Source organism: Columba livia, chromosome 6 (assembly GCF_036013475.1).
Source record: "Columba livia isolate bColLiv1 breed racing homer chromosome 6, bColLiv1.pat.W.v2, whole genome shotgun sequence".
NCBI lineage: Eukaryota > Metazoa > Chordata > Aves > Columbiformes > Columbidae > Columba > Columba livia.
Window position 1 is genome coordinate 19,633,571 of NC_088607.1, and position 11,551 is coordinate 19,645,121.

The 11,551-nt window shown below is 38.5% G+C and overlaps 1 protein-coding gene across 2 annotated transcripts; it reads left to right on the plus strand.

Moving 5' to 3' along the window:
• The first annotated feature begins 327 nt into the window (after nucleotides 1–327).
• LOC102083606 (lipase member M) lies at nucleotides 328–10,724 on the plus strand. 2 transcript variants are annotated; one of them, XM_065067409.1, is made up of 10 exons: nucleotides 328–524; nucleotides 1,943–2,054; nucleotides 3,207–3,324; nucleotides 4,002–4,200; nucleotides 4,899–5,008; nucleotides 5,704–5,840; nucleotides 6,396–6,542; nucleotides 7,278–7,349; nucleotides 8,829–8,900; nucleotides 10,017–10,724. In XM_065067409.1, the coding sequence occupies exons 1-10, from the start codon at nucleotides 508–510 to the stop codon at nucleotides 10,248–10,250; spliced, it is 1,218 nt and encodes a 405-aa protein (XP_064923481.1). In that variant the 5' UTR covers nucleotides 328–507; the 3' UTR covers nucleotides 10,251–10,724. The 2 variants fall into 2 exon arrangements, with proteins under 2 accessions (XP_064923481.1, XP_064923482.1); XM_065067410.1 differs by having other exon boundaries at nucleotides 4,899–4,996.
• Nucleotides 10,725–11,551: the final 827 nt, after the last annotated feature.

The following is an 11,551-nucleotide window of genomic DNA, read 5'->3' on the forward strand; positions in this document are numbered from 1 at the left end:
ATTTATCAAAGAGTCAAAGTTCCTTCCATCCTTTCCACATAACAGGAAAAGCTGGAATTGGCAAGTTGTTAGTAGAAGAGAAAATCATTGCAGGTTTATTGACCATTTCATTAGGTATGATAAGGCATATCTATTAACATATTTGTTTTAAAAATTCCTAATCCTGCACTGCCACTCCACAGAGATTGGTATTCTTCTTAAAAATCCAGCAATTTGTGATACTAAAAAGGACCTTGTTATAGATGTGATGGTGAAGGAGACAAAAAACAGGAGGCTTGAGAATAAAAGGAGTTGCCTCTCTCTGCTGTTAACACAGGGAAAAGCTGAAGTGAAAGCAGAAGGAATGAGGAGTGGGAAATAAATAGATGTTTATTGTCAAGGTGCTGCGTGTCTGGCGACAAAACCAGCACATGACCGTGGTGCTGCTGCTCTCTTTACCCAGCACTGCTTCCAAACACCCAGCAACTGAGTTTCCAGTCTTCTGTCATCTCAGTTTCTCAGCTAAACATGATTTCTGGCACAAGGTTGGTAATACTTTAACTTCTCTCTGACCCAAAACTGGTGAAGGCTTTGTGGGAGCTGCTTAAGGAGTTGCTTTATTATTTAAGAACAAATACATTTTGTTATATTGTTTTGTTTGTAACTTACATAGGTGAAGGGATATTTCTTGAAAGATTTATTTCAGCTGAAGAGGAGTAGTCTGTATCACGTAGCCTTAATTTAGGTAACTCTGCAATAACTGGAGAAGCATGGAAAAATGTTAAGTGTGAGATTATGACAGCAGTGAGTTTCAACCAAGAGAATGGAGACTGAAGATCAGTAAAAAGAAGTTTATAAAATGTCTGTTCCTTTTACTACAAAAGGAGCCAAATATTTTCAAGATACAGATTCTATCAGAATGAAGTATTAGAAAGTTAGAATATAAATTGTTCTGTGATAAGAAAAGGTAAGCTACTCATATTATTTGGGGGAAAAGTTACAATATCTTGTTGATTGGGAAAACCATAAATGCAGTAGATTTGCTGGCTAATTCAGTCTAGCTGAGAGCTTTGTCACTGGGACAACACAGGTTTAGACAAGGTCTCCAGGGGTTTGCATGGCATAGAGGGAATGGTAATTCAAGCACTCTGCATTTTCTTTGAGCTAGTAGTATGAAGATATTCACAGAATGTAGAGCTGCTGTGTGTGTAGATAAGCAGGCTAGGTTCCTCTCAGTTTTTTTTTGTTCCTCATTACCTGAACAAAACTGGATGTCCCTACACTCAGTCTCTACCTATCACTACATTTAGCAAAGCTTTCCCTTCCTTTCTCCATCTTCATCCTATGAAATGGGTAAATTTTGCCACTGATCGTCTTTGTATATATTATGCTAGTCAACTATAAATATGTGCTTTATTTAGGTTATTAAGTTCTTAATTATATGATTTTTATATGTTTATTTTAAATTGTCTTTGTTTATTCAGTTAACTATCCAACAGCTTGTTTGTCTCCACTTTGAAAACTTCATCTTGATAATCATTTAGCTACAAGTTGCCCAATAATTGCATTGTTCTCCAGAGTTAGCCAGAAATTATTCCTAATTAATCTACAGAACAAATGTGTGGCACAGTAATGCAAATGACTTGCTTCTCAGAAGAGTAAAATCCATTTCTCCAAAAGCTTTGCTCCTTTCCTTAGATTCACTGACACTTTTTCCCTGATTCAGAGCGGTGCCCTAGTCTTAGCAGAGAACCTAATCTTAGCAGAGAACCTAGATTGCTGCCGAACCCCCTCTGAGAGGTTTTTAAAGTCAGTTTTGTTCTATTTATTTAACAATTAGAGAGTACAAGACTAGCTCCATTTAGTATTAGGGAGCACTTCTCTCATCAGAAAATCACTGAACCTGTCTGGATTATAAGTGAAGATCGGGTCTACTGACAGATGAATATACTGTTTTATCCAGAGAGAAGATATGGCTGTTTTTTGCTGTGACATACTTATTCCAGGGAATTACTTATTCAGAAGAACTCAGGAGAATGAAGAGAGCTGTGGATCCTGAAGCATCAATGAATATTGTAAGTTGCTCAACAGAGTGACCTGGGAGGGGAAGGAACTCATGTCTCACAGCAGAGGGGTTTCTAGGTCTTGGAAATACTGTAACAAGGTAGATAAGCTACTTTTATTTAACACATCCTTTCTAATCACTCTATATACTACTGATTACTCTTCTTTTCTGCATGTGTAAGAGCACCTCTTGTGTTTTAAAGGAGTTAAGGTAAACACCTTTCCTTAGTAAATCTGCAGAGTTTATTTCCTTTTAAATATCAGCTACCAGTTTGCTGTTGCTGGTACTATTCCCCTATCTGAAAAAAAACCCGCAACTATCTCAAATGTCAGCATTTTGTCATCAAGGAAGGTTCTAAATAACCAATGACGTATGTTTTCTCTTTTTTGGAGTTACCACCTTACATCAGAAATGGCCAGCTTTTCAGAAAAGCAGCTCTGGCCATTCAAGTTTGTTTAGATTTTTAGTCACTTGTTAAAATCTTGAGGTTTATGACAAATTCCATTGAGTAATTCTCTTATTACAAGTTATAAAAAAAACAGTCCCCTTTTGTAATAAAATAAGTTGAGTGTTAGAGTTCAAAAATAATATTTATTTCAGAGCTTAAGATCGGCTGTGGCAGTGATTTCCCTTGTGACTATGCAAGTGGCTGTTCTTGTGTTTTCCATAATGTAGTCAATTATTAGTGGTACTCATTGCAGATCTGCCATTCACAAAAAAAGCAGTTGTGAAGCTCTCTGGATTTCTCTGAAGGTAGTTTAAACAAACTGGTTTCACTTTGCATTGCAGCCGATCAGGAGTGTGCACCCAGGCAGCTCCTCATCTCAGCTGTGAGAATTAAAAAGTCCTGCTATAAGGTTATAGTGATTCTTGTATCACCAGAACACAAGGGCTTGTGATTGTATGTCAGTAGTATAATACAGTCTTTTTTAATAACATATTTTAACTGAACAGTCAAATCCTGGATATAACACAAAGAATGGAGGAAATCTGTTGTAGTATTAGAATTACAATATCCAGTCTGATACTGCTTTATTCACATACTTAATATATGTTGACTAAATCCCTTGTTGTATCTACTCTCTAACACTTCTTTATTGTGAAACTTATAATATATGAAATGGACTTCTGCAAGCAAATGCATTTGTACTTTCTCTTCTAGAATGAGCTCATTACTTACAAAGGATACCCCAGTGAGGAGTATGAAGTGACAACAGAAGATGGTTATATCATTACTATTAACAGAATCCCTTATGGTATACAGAATCAGGGAAACCCAGGTACAATCATTTAACATAAGACAAAAACAGTCTAGATGGAGCATGTTCTGGAAGAAACCTTTGATTTATACAATGTCCATCTGAGCTTGTAGATACAAGTGACATTTTAGCAGAGAATTTTGGCTGCACTGAACAGCCTGCAATATCAACATGATTTATGTCAAGTACACCCATTTATAATAAAAATCCACTACAATACGAAGCACAATCCTCATAATAAGAGTTGATGAAGAAAAATTAAAAAAAAAAAAAAAGGTGAAGGCTGTAATCTGTCCAATCCACGTGTTTTGACAAAGCTGTTCCAGCTTTTAATTTTGTTTTGGCTTTGCTTACACCTGTTTAATATCAGTAACTGATTCAGATTTTGAGTGAAGGAAAACTCTGCAAACCTTCATTCTATAGATCAGTGAAGAGAATCTCATGCTAATGCGGTAGACCTATCCAAACATTGACGGGAGGGAGACAAGCTAGTTTTTGCTGGTGTCTGGCAGATCTTTTCATAAATCTTCACAGAAGGTTAGAAGAAGTTCTCTCTTTACACAAAGAGATGTTTTGTTCTTATGACTGGTTGTCTTCCTTTAAGTTGGTACAGGAATAAATGCCAATATTGAATATGAAAGTACGAGAAAATCAAGAAATTTTATAAATTTTTGTTTTATTTCTGTTTTGCTTTTCAGCTTTGAAACCTGCTGTATTTCTCCAACATGGATTATTGGGAGATGCTAGTAACTGGATCTCAAACCTGCCCAACAACAGCTTGGGCTTCATACTAGCTGATGCTGGCTTTGACGTTTGGATGGGAAATAGCAGAGGGAATCGCTGGTCCAGAAAACATCAGAATTATTCCATTAATCAAGATGAATTCTGGGCTTTCAGGTAGACTGAGCCACTGAAGGCCATCTCCATTGACTATTTATTTAAGCTGGGTAAATCTGGGATCTACATATGCTACTGTTTAAAAAGCATTCTTTACATTCACTTTTGCTGAGGTGTCCCTATACACACATGTGAAATTTAATAATGGTGGATACTACTTTACTTTAATTACTGCTAGAAAAAGTTCTTCAAACTAGAGATATAGCAGTAACTCAGAGGAACCTTCACAGGTCCTGTCCAAGCCCTTCCTCAGGTTTGGAGGCAGTTTTGAAGGCTACTTAGGAACACTGGTCTGTATATTACAATAACATTAAAATCACAGAAGGAGAATATGTCAATCATATTTTAATGAACATTTTAAAATAGATATTTTATTTAATACCAAATTGTATAAAATGTGTGATTCCATGGATGGAGCTCTGTTACTGTATCACCACCCATTCCTTCTGTGTGGACCATCACAATTCAAACTGATACTTCTTGATGTTACAGTCCCTCTGTTGATGTCAAGGGAGAAAGTACACCAGAAAACCTTGTGTAGTGTCTTCCATACCCATTGCCAGAAAAACACAAAACCTAAAATATCTGAATGATTCACTGAATAGTTTATGTTGTTTCTTTGCTGACAAGCCTATAATAAAAACATGAATTCAAATGGATTTTTAATTTACACATGCCTCTCTATCTCTTGCCTGCAGTTTTGATGAGATGGCAAAGTTTGATCTTCCAGCAGCTATAAATTTCATTGTGGAGAAAACAGGACAGGAAAAGTTGTACTATATTGGCTATTCACAAGGTACTACCATTGGTAAGTTACACACAACAGACCAACGTTTCAGGAAAACAGGAGTAAAATGTGATTTGAGATACTGAATGTACCTAGGGTTTTCATCAACTCTTTGTATGTGTGAAAAACACAGGATTAGCTGTTTCAGCTGTTTTCACTTTTAATTTATTATAAAGACAATAAAACATAATGGGCCAAATGCACAGCTGCTATATACCTATCAGCTTAGAATTACACTGGAAATTATTGTGGACCATGCAAATTGTTTGTTTCCTAGATACACGGGTGTGCCCAACAGTAGATGGTCAGTTGACCAAAATAAACAAAACAGGAAGATAAGAATACAGAAAGAGAAGTTGCCTAGTTTGAACAGGACACATTAAAAAAATATACATATAGATTGTATTGACTGGAATAAAAACAATTGCTCCTCCCAACAGTGTATGAAATGTATGAATGCACATCAGAAGAGTGCGTTTATGTTTAAATGGGCTTGGAAGAAATCTGCAAAGGCAAAATATAGAAAGAAATTTCACTCTGAAGAAGGAAATAAAACTACAAGCTGGTAGCACATGGAAAATAGGGCTGAACCGTTGACTGAACAACTAAGAAGGTTGTAGGTTTAGCATTTATAAATACTAAAAGCAGTGTAATGTACAAATAATTATTCTTTTATCTCCTTTTTTTTGTTTGTTTGTTTCATTTTGTTTTCACAGCTTTCATTGCATTTTCAACAATGCCAGAACTGGCTCAAAAAATCAAATTCTATTTTGCATTGGCACCTGTCACTACTATTAAGTATGCTAGAAGCCCAGTAACAAAACTTCTATACCTTCCTGAAAGATTGCTCAGGGTATGTGATATCTTGGTTTTAACTGTTTAACCATATACTTGTTTGTTCAGGTCTTAAAACGTGTAAACAGTAAGTATATGTCTTTAGAACCTCTACTCATTTGCATGTGGGTAGATTTACCCACTAAAGCCTTTGGAAGTCCAGACTGGACATGAAGAGAAACTTTTTATCTTGGGCAATAGTGCAGCACTGGGATGGGCCACCCAGAGAGGTACAGAGAAGCAGATCCTCAAAGGTTTCCAAGATTCCAGTAGACAAAGCCACAACTGATGTGCAAGCTTAGAGCTAAAATGTGACTCGGAGTCTACATTTAACATATCTCTTCATTAAAAGTGATGTAAACACAAATTAAGTAATACCTGAGTAGGCTGATGCAATAGAAAAACACCTAATTTCTCTCTTGTTTGTGGGAACATCATCTGGTAAATGAAGAAAGAGCAAGTGGGAATCATTGAAAGTGCTAGAGAAGGGGAACAGGACACAAACACCTTTAAAAACAACAACACAATGTACAATTGTACTTTCTTAAATGAATGTTACCTTTGTATTTCACAGGGTTTTCTTGGCAAGAGAGAATTCCTTCCCCAGACCAAATTTCTAAAAAGGCTACTAGTCCCTGTCTGCAGTCACCGAGCTTTTGCCAGGCTTTGTAGAAGTGTCTTCTTCAGTCTGGGTGGCTGTAATCTGAAAAACCTTGACAAGGTATGTATGACTCCTACCAGCTTTACTGACAGTTTAAGCTTCTGCTCTCAAAACCTACCTTCTGTCCTGTGGTGTGAATCAGTCAGTGTCAAATTACAGGGTCCCTTGGACCATCAGGCGTGTACTCAGAGGCACAGGATACCTCAGGGTACCTGAGGGAGGGTTAGCAGACACTGGGGATTAAGACATACTTGGGTACCTCATGCTATATACAGCTGTAGGTCAAACCTTCTAGGCATCAAAATTTTGCCTCAGCATTTTCCCAAAAACACCTCAGAGTTTGCTCTCTGAGGAAGGATCACAGAGCAACTTGTTAAGAAATGTCTGCAGGACTATTACGTATTTTATTTCAAATAGTTGTGCTTTCCTCAATCAGCTGCAGTTCCTTTTGCTGTTCCGTCCAACAGCTATCCTCTCTCACACAGCATTTGTTACAAACTCCTGAAAAAAGCCACCTAGTTCAGAGTCTAAATTGGTGATTTTCTGTTCTACCTCTTCCACCTGTTAGATTCTTTTAGATTCCCAGTCATCCTGAAAAGTGTTCTGGTTGGGGGTTGTTCTTTCAGTGCTACTCCAAACCTGACACATTGCCACATCTGGAGTAACACTGAGGGAGTCTCCAATCACACCACTCCAATTTCTGTTGGTTTTATAGATACACTACTGTGGCAGATGTTTTGATGTACATCTGAATAGAAGAGAGGAAGAGGATACTCATTGAATATTTTCTTTCAGAACCGAATCCATGTGTATATTGCACAAACCCATGCTGGAACTTCTGTGCAGAACATGGTCCACTGGAGTCAGGTACTAGCAAACTCCTGGAAGACAAAATAGATACTCACTTCTGGATGAATGGTACAGAGGGGCTAGAGCTGATATCCTATTGCAAAGCCATTACTAACTTCTTGGAAACACATGCAACCTGTGGTTTACAATCGAAATCTCAATTCAAACCACTGTTTTTAATTGATCCTTCTTTTGCCAGCAGGAAAGAAATACCCTATGTGATAATAGGTACATTTGAAGCCAACAATTAAATTCTATATTTGTGTAAAAATGTGTGTGCTGGAAGCTGTGTATGCAGATGTATATATCACTCTTCTTACCATGCATTTAGTACATTTTATAAATGATGCCCACACTTCCGTACAGATCTTACCTTAAGTAACTAGTTACATTTCCAATTTGGGGTTAAAAAATGAACAAGACATAGACTGTTTTGCTACTAGTAAAAGCCCTTGCATTTTCATCTCTTGCTTTCAAAGCGCTCAGTGTCTGTCTGTTTATTAGACTCATTATATCCCTTACAGCACATCCTCAGCAGCAGTGCTGATGGAAGTTTCCTTTCTGTGTTTCAGCTCATGCTTTCAAAGTCTGGGCTCAGTCACAGCAGTTGCTGCATGCAGGGCAGCTCTCCTGGCAGCACTGCAGGCTCTGCAGTGGAGCGGGGAGCAGCTATGAGCACACTGATCTTGCTAGGGAGTTAATGAACTTTTCAACACAGCAAACACATGGGCATGTTTGAGTGACATCTGCACAGGTATTTACTCAAAATCAAACAATAATTGTGGCCATGAATTTAGGTAAAATATTAGATTTTATTAAGTTGCTTTTGTAACTATGGCCTAGACCTCTAAAGAAAAAGTGTTACAAAGGCACAGTGAAGGCACCTCTGCAAATGGACTTAGGTTTAATTCAGCATCTAGCCACAGACTGGCAAGTACAAACATGCAGGAGTAATACTCCTAAGCCTTCATTGTCATTGTTGTTATTACTATAAATATTAAAGGAGTTAACAGACACCTTACCTTCAATATTAAGATCCCATTGATGGTGCCACACTATAGGCAAAGCCAAGGAGCACAAGGGATGAACTAGAAATAGTGACTTCTCTATCCAAACCAGAGAGGCAAGAGAAAACATAAGGAAGAGCCACTCACAGAGCTAAGTGATGGTAACATGACTGTCAGAAGAGGATATTGCAGTAGCGATGAGGGAAACTTGCTGGAGGCAGTTGTTGATAGTGATTTTACAAACTAAAACAAGTTGTCTGTGAGAGCATCCCTGGGTCTTTCTGCAGGAGCAACGATTTTTTTGGTTCTGACAAAAACATTTGACTCCTTTGCACTGTCTGAAACTTTAATTTACTGTTGTCTCTTCCATTGCTCTTAGAAGAACTTCTGTTGAGGCTTTAAATGCGAGTCAGAAGCTCAGTAGGAGAAGAACCCACAAAATTCCTTAATGATGACTTTGTAACTAGCCTTCTCTTGTTTATCTTTTTAGGAGGCCCGTTCAGGGAAGTTCCATGCTTATGACTGGGGCAGTTCAAAGAAGAATATGAATAAATATGAACAGGTATATTTTGGTGAAACAATATTATCACCCTTGAACAACAGAAGAGCCCACAGGAAAAGAGTAAGGATGTGGTAGGAGACACATTTTCAGAATACAAGTAGATGAATTTAGCCACAGCCATCTCTATTACTACTTTCTAGTTTGGAAGTCAAATGATCAATAAGAATAAGAGAGAGTAAGGGCAGGAATGATAGAAAATGATTTTGAAAAAGAAGAGTACATCTAGTGGCTAAAACCAAAGAGTCATCTTGCCTCGTAGCATGATTGAAAGAGTTGCAATGTCTGAGAGCTTAGGGAAACAACATTAGAAAGAGGGCAACTGGACACCTAATAGCTACCCTTAGATTCTGGCAGCCAGAGGTGAAAGGGCTTTGTCCTCAAGTAGTCCTTGAGGAACCTCTCCTCTGTTCAAGTTTCTGCTCCAGTCCCTGACCCTCCTACCCTTTAGGTCTCCAAAATAGCCTGTTACTACAAGTTACATGTTTTAATGATGGCTTGCATAAAACACAGCTTCCTTTGATTTGTCTTGAATTCTCCTGCCCTTGGAAAGTCACTGGATGCATTCTAGGTTCTGTGTTATGAGAAGTAATGGCATAATTACTTCCTGTGCTCCTTCTTCATACCATTTGTGATTGTATAAGCCCATTTCCTGTCCCTGCTCTGGCCTCTATTTTCAAAACTCAGGAGTCCTAAGCTACTTCCTCTTTCCTCCTACAGAAATCACTCCACGCTCCTTTACATCCTTGTCATGTGTTGTGTTTTCTAACTAGACTATTTGTGTCTTCTGGGACTGACCAATACTCCAAAAGGATCAAGATGGGTGTTTATCCAGAGGCATCCTGACACTTTCCACCCTGTTCCAGGTTCCTGCCCTATGAATTTCTAGCTGAGAGGACAAAGACCCAACAGTAGTTGTTTGTCAACTCAGGAGGCAATTTACTTTGCCTATGCTATTGACTGGGCCATCCTCGCAAGTACAGACAGAAAAGGCCCCTTTCTTCTTGCTTGGTTTAGGCACCTCTACTTTGAACAGTGACGGAAGAAAGCCCCAAATGCACGTTTAAAACTTGCTGTGCTTTTCTGGACATTAATTCCTGTACTGCTTCATGTTTCCAGGCTACTCCTCCTCTCTACAATGTAGAAGAGATGGTTGTACCAACTGCAGTATGGACTGGGGGACAAGACTTGCTCGCAGATACCAAGGATGTGGCAATTTTACTGTCTCAAATTAAGAGGCTCATCTATCACAAGAGGATTCCTGAATGGGCACATCTGGATTTCATCTGGGGATTGGATGCACCTCTGCATGTGTACAATGAAATTATTGACCTGATGCAGAAGCATCCTTAACCCACAACCAGCAGCCATACCAGACTCATTTAATGACACTTGCTTTCACTGGGTCTGAACAAAACCTTATTTTACATTAGATGGTTTCTGCTGGAGTCAGATAGAAGGTTCTTCCTGACACTATTTTCACACCATGTGTCACTACAATGCCTTTTGCATCCTGAAGGTGCACTTCATGTTTTCTGGCAACCTTATGGGTCAACAATCACTTCTTAACTGATACAACATAGATTCTGCAATAACTGTAGTTTGCTAACAAAAGACAGGCTTTTCCTAGCAGTCTGTTCTGCTTAACAGTAATGAAAGCACTAACTTTCTCTGGATAACGTCAGTGATCCTAAGATGTTTTCCATTCATATTATTCTCAGTTACTGAAAGACACAGTGTAAGGCAAGACTAATTCTAGCAGTTATGTTATTGGTTATTTTTTTTGTTAGATGAGACAATGACCATAAAGTAAAAGCTCACTCCTGAAAAGAAGATGGTTTGTCTTCATTTGAAACAAGACTGCTCACCTTTTTCATGAGGAAGGACAAGGGACATAGGGAGGGTGGACCCAGCACAAAAAAGTAGTTAGTCATGTGGTTCAAGCATGCACCTGGAAGATGGGAAACTTGTGTTCAAACCTGGAGACAGAGAAATCTTGTCAGGCTTGATTTGTGCTGACGCTTTCAGGATCTGTGCACATAAACTCACCAGGGTGGGAGAAAGGAGCTGATTTCATCTTAACAGTGACAGCACTTCAGTGGGACACTTCTGTTCAAAGTTACACTCTGAACCAAACAGAAATCTCACATCTCCTGCTTTTTCACATGGAAGGTACCGGCTACCACAGACTTGATCTTTTCTAACCTTTATCATGGCTCTGAGAAGCCTCTTTGGGGTTTGAACACTAAAATGAAAAGTAGCCAGATATCACTAGAAAGAATCCATTATCTCCATACCACGAGTATTTAGGTCACTTTGTCCATAAGTGGGGAGGGCTGCTTTGAAAACAGTGCCGAAGAAACTGTCATCCTATTTTATTTCCTGGTGGAGCTCTGTCTCTATCAGTTTTGTTTCAAATAGGAAGTTATTGCAGAAATACACTCACTTGAAGGGTAGCCTCCATGGTTATGAGGTTACAGTATTATGGGTCACTGTCCCTCCACAATTAAATGTCATTAGCTTATCTGTGGAAAGAAACAGCGCATTTAGGAGTTTCCTTTCTGTATGACACCCTTATTTTCCATTTGATTCAAATATTAACATGGGCCAAGTCTAGGATGCTAACCAGAGCAGGTACAACTGTTACACTAAGA

What these genes read in the sequence shown, in the direction of transcription:
- LOC102083606 (XM_065067409.1), top strand. An exon ending in ACAGAATCAGGGAAACCCAG is followed by an intron (nt 3,325 to 4,001) that starts GTACAATCATTT and finishes TTTGCTTTTCAG; the next exon opens with CTTTGAAACCTGCTGTATTT. An exon ending in GATGAATTCTGGGCTTTCAG is followed by an intron (nt 4,201 to 4,898) that starts GTAGACTGAGCC and finishes TCTTGCCTGCAG; the next exon opens with TTTTGATGAGATGGCAAAGT.